Source organism: Rhinatrema bivittatum, unplaced genomic scaffold (genome assembly GCF_901001135.1).
Source record: "Rhinatrema bivittatum unplaced genomic scaffold, aRhiBiv1.1, whole genome shotgun sequence".
NCBI classification, from domain to species: domain Eukaryota; kingdom Metazoa; phylum Chordata; class Amphibia; order Gymnophiona; family Rhinatrematidae; genus Rhinatrema; species Rhinatrema bivittatum.
The window spans coordinates 16,131-35,819 of NW_021820732.1; the positions used below are offsets into that span (position 1 = coordinate 16,131).

The 19,689-nt window shown below is 49.1% G+C and overlaps 1 protein-coding gene across 1 annotated transcript; it reads right to left on the reverse strand.

Annotated features, from left to right (window-relative positions):
• Positions 1 to 1,062: 1,062 nt before the first annotated feature.
• LOC115082044 (neuromedin-U receptor 1-like) lies at positions 1,063 to 15,044 on the reverse strand. Its single transcript, XM_029586309.1, is given in 3 exon segments — positions 1,063 to 1,730; positions 1,733 to 2,300; positions 14,964 to 15,044. Coding segments are annotated over 2 exon segments (945 nt in total). The 5' UTR covers positions 2,283 to 2,300; positions 14,964 to 15,044; the 3' UTR covers positions 1,063 to 1,335.
• Between the last annotated feature and the right edge of the window lie 4,645 nt (positions 15,045 to 19,689).

Sequence of the window (19,689 nt, forward strand, 5' to 3'; positions counted from 1 at the left end):
AATGATAGGTTACAAATTTTAATTAACCTTTTAGAGAAAAATGTCTGTAAAGAAAACAAGGAAGCCTGTGATGCCAGAATCATATTTACTGTGCCATTAATCATCAGTGTTAAACAGTAAAGACTTTATTTTGGACACTATCCAAGTGAGTCCAGTGTGGTTATTTGGCAGTCATTGCACCCAGTGAAGAGAATACCCCTCTCCCAAGGATATCTCAAAGAGAAGATGCCAACCCTAGCACTTGGGTCCTGAAAATAAATCCTTCCCCCCCATAAAAGGATCCACACCCTGGGGAAGGAGTCTGCGAGAAGAGTTAGTCAAATGTCCCTGCCCCGGAGAACTATAAATACGTTTATGGACCCGCCGGAACATGACATACCTCCCAAGATGGGGTTACACTAAGAGGCTGTTGGTGCGACCCTCTGTCTTATAGGGGCAGAGGTAGGGCCATTAAAAGGGATGGACAAGAAGGGCAACCTCTCTGGGTGCCAAGCAGGGAGGAGAGGGGGGGAGCACCATATACTCATCATTTTGAGACAGTCCAGGAGTCTACAAGCCCAAAAGGGAAAGGGGCATTCCCAAAATCAGTCCTTGCCTAACAATCTATTTTGTCCGGCAACTGCACCAGGCAGATGGTCCCCCCAGCAGGACTGTACTGCTTCCGCCTCCTGTTGAAATCCTCCTATTGTGGCAGCAGTGGTAACATAAACAGGAAGTGAGTGAGGGACTCAGCCCCCCCCCCCCTCTACTGCCATTTTTAAACGCTGCCTTCCAGACTATCACAGGCGGGGAGGATTAGGCTGGCGAAAACCCTTTCACGTGGTGGGTTCTCAAATGTGGCTAATTGTGTAAAAGCTTTTAGATTGATAGAAAAAGCTCACAGGAAAGAGAGTGTCCTTGGTACCTTTCCAAAATATGCTTAACTATAAGCACCCAGAAAACTACATGTGCTCTACTGGGCTTGTAGTAACAGAGTGACAAAACAGGCTGAATTAGTACAAGTCTGAATATTCTGAGCAGCAGTAAAGCGTCAGCCTTACTTTGACGCCGCTGCTCACGAGCTTCAAACATGTACTAATTCAGCTCGTTTTCTGTTTGTTTTACCGTGTATATAATGTGAGACGGGGGAGTGCGTGTATAAATCATGTGCGCACTTTTCTATGCACCAGTTCTCTAAAAATATGAATAAAATGGAGGATCACAAGGTTTGCAGTTGTGCTGAATGCCGACTGATTTATCTAAAATAATTTGGCCAGTATGTCTCTTCTAACTTCGGACTAACAGCATTAACAGGGTATGACCGACTTGTCCCATCCATTCCAGAGCTCTTCCCCTTTAAGAAAATCTCAAACTTGCAGACTTACACAACATCTTAGTGACCTGCCGCCTTCTGGCCTTCTCCTGCTGGATGCGGACATTCTGGTACCTGTCACCCTCTCCAGCAGCATTCGTCTCCAGTACCTGCAGCATCTTTTCCTTTTTGAGCTGCAAGCCAATGAGCAGATAGAGGATGCTGATGGTCCCCATTGGAAGGAAGAAGAAGAGAATGGTGGTGATCTGAATGAGGAGGTTGTACATCCAACGTGGCTTCACTAAGGTGCAGGTGGAAGAATTGGGGATCACCCCCCTGCCAGGCACATCCAGGTGGACGATACCGATAAGGGTGGTGTTGGGAATGGAGCAGAGGATGGAGATCGCCCAAACAGTAACAATGACCCTCTTGGCATGCTTCTGGTCACCACGTATTTGGCTTTGAGTGGATGGACAACGGCAATGTAGCGCTCCACACTCAAAGCCGTCACGTTCAGAATGGAAGCGAAGCAAACGGTCTCGAAAAGCAAGGTTTTAAAGTAGCAGCCCCCAGTTCCAAAGAGAAAGGGGTAATTACTCCACAGCTCATAAAGTTCCAAAGGCATCCCCAAAAGCAGGACCAAGAGGTCAGACACTGCAAGACTGAACAAGTAATAATTGGTGGGTGTCTTCATGATCTTGTGCTTGATGATCACAATACAGGTCAAGGTATTTCCAATGGCACCCACTACAAAAATAAGAAGGTAAATGACGCAGATTGGGGTGAAGAAACTGGACCTCCTAGGGCCTAAATATTTGAACAATAGCTCCTCTATGGTAGAATTACAGTCCTCAGGATCTGGAAAATCGCAGCCCAAAATGATTTCCTGATGGCTTCTGTTGCACTGGTCTTGGTAGCCCTGCCTGTGAGTCGGTTCTCTGTGGTGTTGTAGAATCTCCACAATGGAAGAGTTGGCATATGACCGCAACATTTTCACCAGTCGTTCAGGCTGTAAAGAGAAGAGGGAGTATTCCATTAGAGAAGAGCATCTGTGGGCACATTAGTATCCACTATCATAAAATGATTACACCTTCAGTGTGCCGAAAGCCAGAATCTTACCATAGGAAATACAGTATAGCAAACCCAAAGCGTTAACATATATTGTGCCAAACACTACAGCGTGCCACATCCAGAGCCTTACCGTAGAAATACCGCACTGTAATATGCCAATTCAAGAGCCTTACCACACAGGAATATCGCACTCTAGAGCGCCAGCTCCAGAGATTTACTATAGGAATACCGCCTTACAAGATGCTCACTCAAGAGCCTTACCAAACGAATACCGCCCTCTATTGTGCCAAATCCAGAGACTTACCACAGGAATACCATGCTAGAATGTGCCAAAGTCAGAGCCTTATAATAAGAATACCACACTATGGTGTGCCAAATTCAGAGCATCACTGTAGGAATACCGCACTCCAGTATGCCAAATTCAGAGACTTACTGCAGTAATATCGTTACAGTGTGCCAAACCCAGAGCCTTACCATAGGAATATGCCAAATTCAAAGTCTTACTGCGGGAGAACTGCACGACTGTGTGCCGTATCCATAGCCTTACCATACTCCAATAACAAGTACAACTGCACCTGCCAAATCCAGACTGAAAGTGCGCAAACTGCACACAGGGACGGTAATTTTAAAACAAGCGCACCGGTGCCCGAGTGGACACATGCTGGAACTTTAAATCGTGCGCGCATATGATTTAAAATACTTCTACCGTACATAAATGTGCTCCTAATTTTAAGTCGTTACTCAAGCAAACGTACTTACTTGGGATTTTTTTTGTCGGCTTTAACGGGCACAAGTAGGCAGATTTTAAAGCATGCTCGCGGGAAGTGCATTCTCAGTTTTATAAAGTAGTCCACCACTTTGCCCAGTCTATCTCGAGGTCATCCAGACCTCTCTGGTTCTTCATCCTGCACTCCCCCCACTCCCCCCAGTTGACCCAAACCCCTCAACATGTCGGGTTAGGCCTAAAAGGCGATTTCTGAAGACTTTCATCTCATCAGGAACAGCAGTAAAAATACACAGCTAACAAGCTGCCGCATACTGCGGCCCCGCCCTGGAACGCCCATGCCCCACCCCCTGTATCAGCTCACGCATGCATACGTGTGCATAATTAGCGGCTTCTAAAATGCGTGTCACTCGCGTGCCGCCCACACACTCGTGTATATGAGCCTTTTGGCAGAGCAATAGTTTAAAAATTGGACCTATGCTGCACACCGAAAGCATACACGCTGCAAACCGAAACGATATACGTTGCACGCAGAGCAGGCACACCCCACACATACTGCACACTGAAAGCCTGCACACCACACACCCACTGCACACCAAAGGCACGACGCCACAAGCTGAAAAAATGCATGCCTAACACATACTGAACAACAAAAGCGAGCGCACACACATATTCTGCACACTAAAGGGTGAATTTTAAAAGAGATGCATGTGTTAAAATGAGCAGATATGCATGCATATAGCACATGCGCGTGTTCCATCTATTGTATAATCCTCGCACATGTGCGCACAAATGCTTGTTGTGTTTGCCGGGGCAGGCTCGCAGACTGCTGCACTTACTGCTGCCAGGCCCGAGCCCGATTTGACACTCTCCGACGCCAGTGAAGGCCCTCGAATGGAAGCTTGGCAGGCGCCCGCACCAGCCTGCCTCCGATATCACTGCTTCCTTAGATGCCGGGTGTTTAGGATTTAGTTAGTGTGTGGGCCCTGGGCCGAGGTGAGAGATGGTACCGGCCACAGGGAGGAGCCCAGTGAGCCTCACCGTCGAGAGGCGAGGTCTCGGTGACTTCAGACACAGTATCAGTCTAGAGTCTTTATTAAAGAGAAAGAGTGACCCAGCCCGCAGAGCGGGGGGGTGCAAGACAGGAGGTCTTACAGACCCAGGGACACAGGGTCCGTAGATGAGAGAATACCCTGAGTGGATACCTCCGTAGAGTAGATGATGATCCACAGAGCGAGGGTACACAGATGATGTCTTCAGAAGATATAGTAGTGGTTCGCAGAGCAAGATACACCAATGTCCTTAGTGGAGGTGGTAATGGTCCGCGAAGCAGGGTACACTGGAGAGTATCCTCAGTAGTGATGATAGTGGTCAGCAGAGCAGGGCACACTGATGAGGTCCTTACTAGAGATGGTAATGGCCCGTGGAGCGGGGTACTCACGGTGAAGGTCCTCAGTAGAAATGATAGTGATCTGCAGAGCAGGGAGCACCAGTGAGGTCCTCAGTAGCATTGGTAGTGGTCCGCGAAGCGGGGTACCCCAGAGGAATCCTCGGTAGAACAGGAAGTACCACGGAGCAGGGTACTCACAGAAAGGGTAGCAAAGGTCCCAGGGAAGCCCCGGGAATGGGAAAGGCAGAAGTCCCAAGCGATAGGCACTCCGAGGAGCGGATAGCCAAGACGAGGAGAGAGACCCCCAAGGAGCAAGTACCCTAGACATCTATGCCTGGAAGCAGGAACCGGAATGCAGGTCCTCTGAGAGCGAGGTGGATTTAGCAAGAAGGTTCTCTTTGCCAAGTCATTGGTAGGCAGGGCCAGCTGGCTTAAATGTCCTGGAGGGATGACATCATCCGGAGGGGATGTCCCCGAGGTTCCCGCCACGGTGGCTTTAAGACTGGCCCATGCGCACGCGCACCTAAGAACTTCCAATGACAAGATGGCGGTCGGAGGCATCCATGCCGCCCTGGGAGCCCTGGGAGTGGTAGACAGGCCGTCGGCAACTGTCTACCCCACGGAGTCAGGGAACTGTCGGCAACTGTCTACCCACGGAGTCAGGGAAGCAAAGAAAGAGGTGAGAAAGAGTGGTCGCAGCCGTCTGCAACTGACGGACGTAACACTGGGAAGGCTCCCAAATGGCCACGCAGAAGGCCACCACGCTCAGGTCTGCCTCCAACGCCGCTGCCTCACCAGGTCCCTTGTAAGGCACATGCATGCCCAACCACATTCCTCTTAAAGGGCCAGTGGCACCTGATGATGACATCACCAGCAGGGGCCTATAAAAGGCCACCCCAGCAGCTCCTCCTTGCTCGACTACTGTATAGTAGACCATGTTGACTCAGCATTCCTGGTCTTCGTTCCATGTTCCCGGTCTTTGTTCCGTTCATGGTCTCTATTCCTGTGTTCTTGGTCCTTGCTCATGAGTTCCTAGTCTTTGTCTTCGTCTTTGTCTTCAGTTCGTCATCAGGTCTTTGTCTTATGGCCAGTCTTCAGTTCTTCAGTGTCTTCTGTGTCATTGCCTGCCCATCTGTGCTGTTCCTTGCCTCCCTACCTGCCTAACCATCCCACCTTCCCTCAGACAGATCACTGGTTCTGACTTTGGCTTGCATGACACTTCCAGAAGTGCCCAAGCCGGTCTGGGGACACCGGAGAGGACAGCAGACGGACGTCGTGGCAGCCAAGCGTCCATGAGGAGCAGGAGGAGTCGCAAGAAAGGAAAGGTAGGTGGAGTGAAGCCGTCGGGAAGTGACGGTCACAACAGTATGCTATAGAGTTCTAGACACTGTCCAACAAACTCGATTGGAGGGAGAATTGCCTCCATAGCATATTCCTGGAGGGCCTGTCTTCCAGGAATAAGGACGAACTGGCAGCATTCTCTAGAGGGGCTCATAGACCCAGCAAGGAGGATAGACCTTTGTCTGCAACAACAGGCCAGGGAGCTCCACCCTTCTTGTCAAGCCATCATGCTGACTCCTTGTTTCCAGCAGCCGCTGTCACCACCAGCTCCTGCTTTGCCCTCCTCTGGGTGCTCAGATGAACCCATGCAACTCAGCTACAGACACCTTGCATCTGAGGAGAGATTCCGCCACTGCCAGCTAGGCCTGTGCCTGTATTTTGCAGGCACAGGTCACCTGCTTGCCCAATGTCCAGTCAAGCCGGGAAACTTCTGAGCTTAGGATCTGGTGGGAAAAGGCTCCCCAGTTGACCCTTCCAGTGATAATCACCATGGGCAATCAGAATTTCTCCATCCTTGCACTGATGGACTCCGGTGCTGGGGGAAATTTTGTGATGAAGGAATTGGTAGACCATCTACAGATTCCCACCATTCAAAGGAAGTCTCCCCTAATTATCCTCCATCTATGGGGATCCTTTGCCTGGCCAGATCACCCTTGCCACAGCACCTTTGACCTTACACACTGGCCTGCTCCATAAGGAACAGATAATGTTCCACGTCTTCACCTGAGTGTCCACTCAGTCGTGCTGGGACTCCCCTGGTTCCAGAAGCATTCCTCACAGTTTGATTGGGCCACATTGCAGCTCGCTCGCTGGGGCCAGCAATGCCATAACTCATGCCTAGAACTGCATGGAACCTCTGCTCCATCTAGTAATGGCCACCACACTTTCAGGCCTTCCTTTTAGTACAGCAATTATGAAGACGTGTTTTCCAAACAAAAGGTCGAGACTCTACCACCCCCATCAGTCATACGATTGTGGAATTGAACTAAAGCCCAACACTGAACCTCCACAGGGCGGAGTCTATCCCTTGTCGCTCCCTGAGATCCCAGCGATGTTGGAGTACATCCGTGAGAATTTAGAGTGGGGTTTCATCTTACCATCTTCATCCCTGGTGGTGCAGGATTCTTCTTTGTGGCCAAAAAGGATGAGTCAGTCAGGCCCTGTATCGACTACCGTGGATTAAACACCATCATTAAGAAAGATCGGTATCCTTTACCATTAATCTCCAAACTCTTTGACCAGCTCCAAGGGTCTTTACAAAATAAGACCTCTGAGGAGCCTACAATTTGATCCAGATTAAACCTGGCAGTGAATGGAAGACAGCATTCAAAACACATGACGGGCATTATGAATATTTAATGATGCCCTTCGGGCATCATTAAATATGATGAATGAAATCTTCCCGGAACTATTCTATGTCTGCATCATTGTATACCTTGACGACATTCTTAAATTCTCCAAAGACCTCAGCTCCCACCACCGAGATGTACGTCTAGTTCTACAGCAACTGCAAGAAAACAACCTATATGCTAAACTTGAGAAATGCCTGCTTGAAAAAGAGAGCCTATCATTCCTGGTGTATATGGTATCCAGGGAGGGAATCCATATGGACCCCGAGAAAGATAAGAGCATCCAAGACTGGCCCCGTCCAGTAGGACTGTGAGCCTTACAAAAGTTTCTGGGCTTTGCTAATTATTACTGCCACTTCATTGCAAATTATTTGGTTATTGCAGCTCTGTTCACTGCCCTCACTCATAAGGGAACTAACACGAAGCATTGGCCTTCTGAAGCTGTAGGCAGCCTTTCAAAAACTATAGGATACCTTCTTGAAGAAATCCTGCCTTCACCACCCTGACTCTATTCGCTCATTCATCCTCCAGAAGTTCTCTATCACTGATGCCATAGTTACAATTTGCAGGCAAAAGTTTCTTTGAGAAGAACGAGCAGGAATGGAGAACCCCCTTAGTCGAATACCTGCTTAGTATGGCCTCTATGCCCAGGGCAGGTATTCGACTAAGGGGCATTTAGTCATCGGGTGGGAAAAGGCCAGCAGCACCTGATGATGACATCACGAGCAGGGATCTATAAAAGACCATCCCAGCAGCTCCTCCTTGCCTTGGCAATAGATTGACTACTGTATAGTAGAACAAGTTTCCTCAGCATTCCTGGTCTTCGTTCCATGTTCCTGGACTTTGTTCCTGTGTTCATGGTCCTTGCTCCTGAGATCCTGGTCTTTGACTTTTATAGGCAGACAGAGTTCAAGCATGATCGTTGGTCGGGTGGTGGTCAGAGGCAGGTGAAGTTCAGGCATAGTCCATATGCTATGGAGGCAATTCTCCCTCCAATCGAGTTTGTTGGCCAGTGTCTAGAACTCTATAGCATACTGTTGTGACCGTCACTTCCCGACGGCTTCACTCCACCTACCTTTCCTTTCTTGCGACTCCTCCTGCTCCTCATGGATGCTTGGCTGCCGCGGCATCCGTCTGCTGTCCTCTCCAGCGTCCCCGGACCGGCTTGGGCGCTTCTGGAAGTGTCATGCAAGCCGAAGTCAGAATGTGGTTAGTGTAGTTAGTATAGCTGTGTTTAAAAAAGGATTGGATAAGTTCTGGAGGAGAAGTCCATTACCTGCTATTAAGTTCACTTAGAGAATAGCCACTGCCATTAGCATTGGCGCGTTCCTCAGGGGTGTCCCCCTGTGATGACATCACACTGCCCGGATATTTAAGCCTACTGTTTATTGCTAGCCGTTGAGTTAGCAAGGGTGATCTTACGGATGAGATTCGCTCTCCGTACCCAGCTTCTCTGCCTTCCAACTCCTATTGGACTCTTTCTGTTAACAGGGTACCCGCTCCTCGGGGGCCTCTTTGTTTCTTTCAGGTTGCTATCAGGTAACCAGTACTCGCTCCTCGAGGGACCATGTTCCCTGACTCTCTGCCTGCATCTATCTCCACTTCTACTTGGAAGAATTCACTACAGACACCATCTGTGAGTACTATTATCACCTACTCCTCAGAGCTGTCTACCTGGAACCAGGTACTCGCTCCTCGAGGCCCTGCCTCCGTTCCAGCGCCAGTGCCATCTCTTCGTGAACCGCTGTGTGAGTACTTTGCCAACAAGTCTCCTCTACCTCCAGGGATCTGGTACTCGCTCCTCGAGGGCCAGCTCTCCCTATCTCGGGGCTTCTCCATATTTGGGGACTCTGTGAATGTTCTATTGTACACACTTTCTCAGTTCTCTCCACTACAGCACTGCTACCGGAGAAGAACCGCTGTTCCAGCACCCTGGGGAATATTAGCCCAGCCGGGCTACAACTTTCTACTCACTACTTGCCACCTCTGGTGGTTTCTCAAACTGTCTAAATAAAGAACTATCTGTGTTTGTGTGTCCGTAGCTGAGCCTGACTTGTGGCCCCCTCATGGGACTTCCCCCCGTGGGCGTGGTCAGCTGCCACAGTGTCCAAGGGTCCACCCAAACCTCACTAACTATAGCACATACTCCGTTAGAGGCCAGGTACCCTGGCACAGATGCAGGAGGTCAGAGCCCATAGTGGCCAGCTGCCTGGGCTCATCAAAGACCCTTTTGAAAGCGGAGACAAAGTGCAGCAGATTCGTGAGGAGAGGATCCAAACGCTCCCATAGAGGAGAGGACCAGGCCAGGGCCTTGCCATCCAGGAGGGAGAGTATGAAGGTGGTCTTCACGTCATCAGGGAAGAGTGCCGTTTGAAGTGTGAAGGGCATATAGCGCTGGTTTTAAAAACCCGTGGTACTGTTACAGATCCCTGGCATACTGGGGTGGAGCTGGGAGAAGTGGAATGGGGCAACTCATCGCCGCAGATGCCGGTGCTGCAGCTGATGGCTCTACAGGTGCAGCCAAAGCGAGGCTGCATTCAGTCGCGTGTTGAATCGCTCTATGTAATTCCAGATACTGCTGCTGGTCTTAGAGCCTGTGCGCCAGACCAGAATGGCCTGGAGAGTGGTGGCGTCCACCGAGTCCATTGCCTCGGCAATCTGTTGCGGGTGTGGAGTTGACACAACCTGTAGGGAGGAACCTTGCAGGTTCTCACCGCCAGCAGGTGGCGCTGCCTGTGGCAGAGGCCCAACTGGAGCTTCACCTATACCACTCCTCGTTCCCCTTAGGTTGAGTCCTCAGATGCCGGGACCAGCAGGTCTTAGGTGGGGGCCTCTGCCGACAATCTGGATATCCATGGATTCAGTAGAGTCACAGGCCAGGGTCCAGGGCAGGCTGCACTCAGATGTAGTCAGGAGTCAGGCAGTGGTCAGTGGCAGGCGGAGTTCAGGTGTGGTCTGTCTACATGAGTGTGCATATATCTTGAGATAAGAAACCATATTGACTTTCAATGACTTGGGCTGCTCACTTTTTGTGTTGTCGGTAAATTGGTGATACAACTGTTTTTCTATGAGTGTTCCTTAATTCAAGATATGATCAGCAAAAATATTTTATGTGCATTTACATAGAAACATAGAAATGACGGCAGAAGAAGACCAATCGGCCCATCCAGTCTGCCCAGCAAGCTTCATACTTTTTTTTTCTCATACTTATCTGTTTCTCTTGGCTCTTACCGGTAGTAACCTTTGGTTCTATTTCCCTTTCACCCCCACCATTAATGTAGAGAGCAGTGATGGAGCTGCATCCAAGTGAAATATCAAGCTTGATTAGTTAGGGGTAGTAACTGCCGCAATAAGCAAACTACACCCATGCTTATTGTTTACCCAGACTATGTTATTCAGCCCTTATTGGTTGTTTTTCTTCTCCCCTGCCGTTGAAGCAGAGAGCTATGCTGGTGGATATGCGTGAAGTATCAGGTTTTTTCTCCCCTGCCGTTGAAGCAGAGAGCTATGCTGGATATGCGGTGAAGTATCGTTTTTTTCTTCTCCCCTGCCGTTGAAGCAGAGAGCTATGCTGGATATGCGTGAAGTATCTTTTTTTTCTTCTCCCCTGCCGTTGAAGCAGAGAGCTATGCTGGATATGCGTGAAGTATCGTTTTTTTTCTTCTCCCCTGCCGTTGAAGCAGACAGCTATGCTGGATATGCGTGAAGTATCGTTTTTTTCTTCTCCCCTGCCGTTGAAGCAGACAGCTATGCTGGATATGCGTGAAGTATCGGTTTTTTCTTCTCCCCTGCCGTTGAAGCAGAGAGCTATGCTGGATATGCGTGAAGTATCGGTTTTTCTTCTCCCCTGCCGTTGAAGCAGAGAGCTATGCTGGATATGCGTGAAGTATCGGTTTTTTCTTCTCCCCTGCCGTTGAAGCAGAGAGCTATGCTGGAATATGCGTGAAGTATCGGTTTTTCTTTCTCCCCTGCCGTTGAAGCAGAGAGCTATGCTGGATATGCGTGAAGTATCGGTTTTTTCTTCTCCTCTGCCGTTGAAGCAGAGAGCTATGCTGGATATGCGTGAAGTATCAGTTTTACTTCTCCCCTGCCGTTGGAAGCAATGAAGTATCAGTTTTTTCCTGTCCCCTGCCGTTGAAGCAGAGAGCTATGCTGGATATGCATTGAAAGTGAAGCATCAGGCTTATTTGGTTTGGGGTAAACCCCCGCAACAGAGCCCACTCCCCGCTTTGTGAGTGCAAATCCTTTTTTTTTCACATTTCCTCTTGCCATTGAAGCTTAGAGCGATGTTGGATAACATTACATAAAGTGGTCCTAGCGGCATACAGCGTATTATTATATGTTCCAATATACACTGCTAAATTTTGACAGTCCTACATACATTTACAAAAAAAAGGTTTTACATATGCTTACTGAAATTTTAACACACAGATCTTTTGTACATTTTGACGTTGTTGATATTGGGATCTTGGAATACGATCATTTATTTTGGGCTCTTTCTTTGCAAACGAAATAATACTACTGCACCCATATTGCATATTGAAAGCTAGCACACCACATATTTAATGCACACTGAAAGCGAGCAGAACGCACACATACTGCACATTGAAGGCATGCACACTGCATGCACACTGCACTGAAAGCAAATGCACCACACATTTACTGCACACTGAAAGCATGCATGCAGCAAATTGCAGAATGAATGCTATGTACATGCTGCACACCAAAAGTGAGCACACATGACACCACACATATACTGCACACTGAAAGCATGCACGCCGTAAACCAAATGAATATACATATTGCACACTGAGCACACCACACACATACTGCACACTGAAGGCATGCACACTGAACACATAGGGGTAGATTTTCAAAAAGTACGCTGGATTTTAGTAGATATGCGCGTAGCCGCGCGTATCCGCTAAAATCCTGGATCGGCACGCGCAAGGCTGCCGATTTCGTGTAGCCGGCGCGCGCCAAGCCGCGCAGCCTGCCACCATTCCCTCCAAGGCCTCTCCGAAATCGGAGCGGCCTCGGAGGGAACTTGCTTTCGCCCTCCCCTCACCTTCCACTCCCTTCCTCTATCTAACCCACCCCCCGGCCCTATCTAGACCCCCCTACCTTTGTCGGGGATTTACGCCTCCCGGAGGGAGAAGTAAATCCCCGCGCGCCAGCAGGCCTCTAGCGCGCCGAGAGATGGGACCTGGGGGCGGTTCCGGAGGGCGCGGCCACGCCCCCGGACCACCCCGCGCCGAAACCACGCCCCCGGGCCCACCCCTGAAACGCAGCGTCCCGCCCTGAAAATGCCGCGCCGATCGGCCCCGCCCCCGACACGCCCCCTTGAAAAACCCCGGGACTTACACGAGTCCCGGGGCTCTTCGCGCGCCGGTAGGCCTATGGAACATAGGCGCACCGGCGCGCAAGGCCCTGCTCGCGTAAATCCACCGGATTTACGTGAGCAGGGCTCTTAAAATCCGCCCCATACTGCACATTGAAAGCAAATGCACCACACATATACTGCACATTGAAAGTATGCATGCCACAAATTGCAAGAATGCATACTATACACGTGCCGCACAACAAAAGTGATCACACCACACATATACTGCACACTGAAAGCATGCACGCCGTAAACTGAATGAATATACATATTGCACACTGAAAGTGAGCACACCACACACATACTGCACACTGAAACCATACACACTGCACACATATTACATACCAAATGCACGCATACTGCACACTGAAAGCAAGCATCCACACATATACTGCACACTGAAAGTGAGCGCACCACACACCTACTGCACATTGAAAGCACACGTGCCATATACATATTGCACACTAAATAAGCATGCTACATACTGAAAGTACATCACACTGAAAGCACACCTGCTGCACATGAAAGCATACATGCTGCATATAGGCCACACACTGAAGCATGCATGCCACACCTGTACACTGAAAGTGTTGTGTTTGGCAGTCCGTGAGCTGCTCCTGTCAACCGCCACTCTTAGCTCCCCAACCAGGATGTCTCTGCTAGCTCCCAATGCAGCAAGACGCCGCCAGCTCTCCACATGGCAGGATGCCGCTCTCTGACGCAGTGAAATGCCACCAGCTCACCATGCGGCACCGGACATCAGTGTATTTAAAGGGCCTGTGGTGGGAAAGGCCTCCGGATGATCTCACACGCCTAGCCCTATAAAGGGATAGCTTTGTCTTTCCCTCACTGCCTCAGCAACAGGTCCAGCTGCTGAGCGTAGTGCGTACTGCTTCCCAAGCCTGCTCCAGTCTTCGCTTCCAGCCTATTTCACTTGTCATCTTCAGCCTGTTCCAGTCTTTGTCTCTGCCTGCCCTAGTCCTCACCTGCCTGACCTGCTTTCCCTTGCCTGCCTGTCTCAGCCCTGTCCGTTCCTCTTCTCCCTTTGGATGGATACCTAGTTTGACCTCTGCCCAGGGCTGGCGTGCCCTATTAGGCTACCTAGCGGTCATCTTGGGCGACGACCCATCCTGCTCGCGGCCCAGAGAAGCACACATTTGGTGGGCGTGAATGCGGTAGGAGCCGGGGCTGAGACCGGGGGGGGGGGGCAAGGCAGAAGGCTCGCCTAGGGTGACTATAACCTAAGCCTTGCACCAATCCTGCCCCTGCCTGGATTCTGGATATGCCTGACCGCTGCCTGCCTTTGACTCTTGCCCGGACCCCCACATGTCTACTCGCCGCCTGCCTTACACGTTCACCTGGCCTCAGACCATGTCTCCAGTCATCAGCAGAGACCCTCACCTAAGTCCTGCCGACCCCGGTACCCAAAGGCTGAACCCGAGGGGAACTGGGCTGGTATAGGTGAAGATCCTGTTCGGTCTCTTCTTTGCCTGGGTGCTCCTGCTGATGGCGAGAACCTGCAGGGGGAGCCATTCTCGCTTCAGCCCAAGGGTCCACAAACTCAACAGAAAGCATGCATGTTATCCACTCACCACACATAAATGTTACACACTGAAAGCACGTAACTGCGCATATGCTGCACACTAAAAGCTCATATGCCACATACATACTGCACATTGAAAGCATACATGCCCCACACTGAAAGCATGTACCCCATATATACACAATACACGCTGCATACTGAAAGTACTATGGCACATATACATTGCACACTGAATGCACACATGCTGTATGAAAGCACATGTGCCATACAAACAACCACACACTGAAAGCATGCATATTGCACCTTATACACTACACACTGAAAGCTGCACACTGAATAATGAAAGCATGTATAATACACACTAAAAGCATGCATGCCATATACATTACACACTGAATAAACACAGCTAACTGAAAGCATGAATGCCACACACACTGAAAGCATGCACACTGTTTACTGAAAGCATGCATGCCACATACACACTGCACACTGAAAGTAAGCATGCCATACAATGAAAGCACCCAAACTACGCATATACTGCACAAGCACACTGAAAGCAAGCATGCATGCTGAACACAAACTATGCACACACATTGTTGCATACTGAAAGTACACACATCACAATCATACTTCAAGCTGAAAACATACTCTCCTTGCACATGTACAGTGCAAGCATACTCACTGAAAGCTGAACATATACACGCCTACACACTGCACACATACCATACAGTGAAAGCACACACACCATACCCTGAAAGCATGCACTCCCCACACACATCCCACATGATGGCACACACGGAGTGTGTCCTGAAAACAGAAACAGATTTAAGTAGCCAAAGCTTCCAAGGATACGAGTTGCTTTCTCCTGCACCTTCAGTCTCTGTCAGCTCCCTGCAGGCAGCAGTAATGTTTTGAGGGACCCCGGAGTGCTTGCAGAATCAGTATAGACACTGAGCCCAAGATGTTCTCTGTCACTCCCAGCACTCGGCTGTGGCAGGCTCTGCCTCGCTCGCTGTAGACTTAGTATCATGTAACCCAGTCTGCACTCCTTCGCCAGGCGTGAGAGCACAAAACTACTCCTCGCCCGAACTTCCAGCTTTGAACGGTCCTGTCCGGACATTCTTTCGCCGGAAAGAGGTCGGAAAAAAATCAGCAGCCGTGAAATATGCTTTCCTCGATTTATCAGAAACGGCACATAAAGACTCCTTATCAATCAACAGTGAGCAGCACAAAAACGCAGCTCCTGGGTGGAAGGGGAAATTTGGCTGCGCTCTGCTGTCTCAGGGAGCCCCGAGCTGGCTGCAGAAGAAGCAACTTTCCCCTGGTCAGGAGCAGCGCAAAACCCACAGCAGATGTCACTTTGGCAGACTTTTTCCCCCCTTATATTCTCCACTCACTTAAGACCCCTTTGTCACTGTCAAATCAATAAAGAATAGATCTATAGAACAGCAGCTTCCAGACACCTCTCTCTGGTTTCATCTGCAAGCCTTCATTTTCATTTTAAATATTTTAATTTACGTTTATTTTACTTCAGTTACTTGCTGTCTTGCAGTTCTCATCTCCCACCAAAAGTCTAGTTTTCTTGCATGCTATCAAAAGGAAAGAGCTTACCTTCCTGTCCAAATGGACTTCCCAGGGGAAGGCTCCCTCTTCTACCAGCGCTGATCACCGGCCGGCTTCATGGTGCCGGGAGGGGAGGTGGGGGGGGGGCAGGTGAGCAGCGCAGGGGAAGTTAGGAGGGACCACATCCGCGCTGCAGCCTCACTGCAAGAGCAGGAGAGGCGCAGGAGACAAGCGGACGCGTCCTTCCAGCTCCACAAGGGGGCGCTGCAAGCTCACACTCACACGCGTTGCCTGCGCTGGCTCCTCGTGCAGCTGCCTGCTCTGTGCGTCCCTGCCCTGCAGCTTCCAAGCCCCGCTTCCCAAATCCCGAAGCCTTTCTAGGTGGAGAAATAATGAGCTCACCTAAATCCGCAACACTTCCCCCTCCCTATGGACAGACAGATGCCCAACGTGGGTGCAAATAAACACTATAGTTTTATTATTAATTCCATGTATTATTGATGTCTTTTTATTTGATGATGAATGCTTTTAAGCAGAACCTCTCTGATACTTTTTTGTAATTTTAGGTGGGAGGTTTGCTTTTCCCCTAGTGTTATTTTTGTATGTATATAGCACACACGTGTGCGCACACTCACATATGCATGCACATGCACTCACACATGTGCACACGCACGCACACATGCACAGGCACCACACCACAAATGCACACACAACACCCACACACACATATGCGCGCAGATATATGTACAAGAAGAGAAACTTGAAAGCCATTGATCAATATATGCCAGTTGGAAAATTGCTCTCCCTCTAGCCAGCTAAAAGTCAAAGGAGCTGCTACAGCACATTTATTATTTTTATATACTGACATTTGATCTGAGATATAACATCGGTTTACATTCAGGTACTGTAGGCATTTCCTTATCCCCAGAGGGCTTACAATCTAACAGGCCGATACAGTAAACCACGCAGGAGAGCGGGCGAGCGGCGCTCTCCCAGCGCGCACACAGGCCACTCTGCTGTGCGCGTGATTCAGAACTTAATTTATTTACATTAGGGCCCGCGGTAAAAAGAGGTGCTAGGGACACTAGCGCGTCCCTAGCGCCTCTTTTTGGACAGGAGCGGCGGCTGTCAGCGGGTTTGACAGCCGACGCTCAATTTTGCCGGCATCGGTTCTGGAGCTGCTGACAGCCATGGGTTCGGAAACCGATGCCGGCAAAATTGAGCATTCGGTTTTCAACCCGCAAGCCGACTTCAAATTTTTTTTTTTTAATTTTTAACTTTTTTTTTAACTTTGGGGGCCTCCGACTTAATATCACCATGATATTAAGTTGGAGGGTGCACAGAAAAGCAGTTTTTATTGTGCACTTCCCCGGCGCTGGCAGAAATTAATGCCTACCTTTTGGGTAGGAACTAATTTCTTAAAGTATTTATTGTATCGTGCAGGAATGCCTAAGAGTGTCAAAACACATGTCCAAATGCCAGTTAACAGTGCACTCCACCAGAGCACACTTTACTGTATCAGCCTGTATGCTTGTACTTGAGGTAATGGAGGTTGTCACTAGACCCAAGGTGTGGACAAGTGGGACTCAACCCTCATCACCTCGGTTCATAGCTTCACTGCTCTAACCACTAGGCTATGTCTTCCCATACATGTATAGCCTGCCTCACCTCATCTACCACTACTATCCACCACTCTGCCTGAACAATCAGAGGCATTGCTAGGCACTTACAAGACTTAGGAGAGAAGCAGGCCCATACAGTCTCCCCCTGAGATTTTGGATAATTAAACTCAACAATCCAGGATCAATCTCCCCTCCTCCACCTTCATACCCTGGGAACGATCTTGTAAAAAACACAGGATACAGTGTTCCTGAGATCCTGCTGGCTTTATAAGGAAAGGTTAAGAAGTCAGCACCAGCCAGACTGGGAAGAGACGGGGATATACTGTTCCCTTCTGTACTGTACTGTCCTGGCAGACTCTCCCAGGATCACTGATGTGCTCCCGGTTCTTATCAAGGAGCTCTCACCAGCTCGGTTCCACTTGGTGAGGCTGTCCTTGTTTTTCACAAAATTATTTCTCTCGGTTCAAACACTCTCTCCATAACACAAAAAATAAATTGTACATGGAACTTATAATAACACCGCATTCAATTACGAGATTCCAGGCAGATTCTGAAACCTATTACTGGATCAGCATACAAATTATCTACGGATTATTGTACACGAGCTTTTGGAAACCGCTTTTGAAACCACAGAGATGTCACATCAGAGACATTATTCCACAGGTGAAGAAGGAACTTATGGTCTTGATAAGCTCATGGATAACATTTTTGGATAATATTTACATTGATCCAATAAAAACCATCATAACTTGCAAAGAATCCAGGTTGTTCCAGGAACCATACAGCTACTGGATTATTTGCATTACATATGCCAGTCACTAGACCGAAAATAAAACGTGCTTTTCTACTTTTGTTATCCAAGTGGGGTTTCTTTTGCATTGGTCTCTGTCTCTTTTTCTTGATATCCTCATCTGTCTTCTCCTACCTCCTTTTCCGAGTTCTCCTTTCCATTTTACTTTTTTTTCTCTCTCTCTCTCCTGCCGTCATCTCCTTCCCTCCTTGATATTTTCTTGCCTTGATTTTTTTCTTCTCCACTATAAATCTCTCCTTACCTGAACATCACATAACTCTCTCTATCCTGTCATCTCATCCCTCATTTTCTCTCACTCCTATTTTATCTCTCACCCTCCAGTTCTTCCTGTCCCAACACCTATCTATTTATTTATTTATTTAATTTATTTCTTATATCACTTCCCCAAGTCTACCCCCCTCCATTGCTTCTCTCATCCTTCATTTCTTCCTGACTGGGATTCTCCCTTTATTAATCTCCTGCTATCTGCTCCCTTCTCTTCAACAGCCACCTCCCTCTGTTTCTAGTCCCCATCATCCCCACATTGAATTTCTCATCTTTTCTCAACCATTTATTTTACTCACCTCCTCTCACATTCTCTCATCCTCTCCTGTTTCTCTCCCTCACCCCCAGTTATACTTCTTTCCATTGCCCTCTCATTCACTCTTGTCCCCTTGCATTCTCTCTCCTCCCCCCCCCTCCCAATACCCTCTCTTGCTCTCTATCATGCATGGTCCCCATCATCTATTATAGCTCTCCTATATCAACACCCCCCACCCCTCACCCCTCTTTATTCTTAAACTGTTCCTCCTACCAATCTCTGGATCTGGTCCTCTCTCATTTCCTATATCTCCATCACACCTCTGGCTCTCTTTCACCTCCCTCTATCACTACTATTACCACCTCTGCTCCTCCCCACCATATCTCTGGCTGTCTATACCCTATCACTACCTCTGCCCCTTCCTGGCATTCTTCACCCCCATCACCATGTCTGACTTTCTTTCCCACAGACCCTCTCCCTCTTGCATTCCCATGGTATGTGCCAGTAGCATAGCCATGGGTGGGCCATGGCCCACCCACTTTGAACTCAGGCCCACCCACTCAGAGTTACCCGGCACCTGAGAAAAGAGGCCCAATACAGGGATATTGTGAAACTCATCCCGTGTGGACCTTTGCAGGACCTGCCGTCGAAGGGCAATTGCGGAGCTCATCCTACGTGGCCCGATGCCCAAGAAGAGACCCGGCCATCTCAGGGCCATTGCGGAGCTCAAGAAGCATGGCCAGAAAGAGGCTTTGCAGCAAGGAGGCCCAGAAGAGAGGGAGAGGCCCTGATAAAGTGTGTGTGTGTTTGTGTATGTATGAGAGAGACAGAATAGGAGTGAGAAGCATCTGTGTGTGCATGTGTGTGAAAGAGCATGGGAGTGAGAAGCCTGTGTTTGTATGAGAAAACCATGGGAGTGAGAAGCCTGTGGTGTGTGTGTATGTATGAAACAGAGCATGGGAGTGAGAAGCCTCTGTGTGTGTGTGTGTGTGTGTGTGTGTGTGTGTGTGTGTGTGTGTGTGTGCGAGAGAGAGCATGGGAGCGAGAAGCCTATGGATATGTATGAGAGAGAGCAATGAAG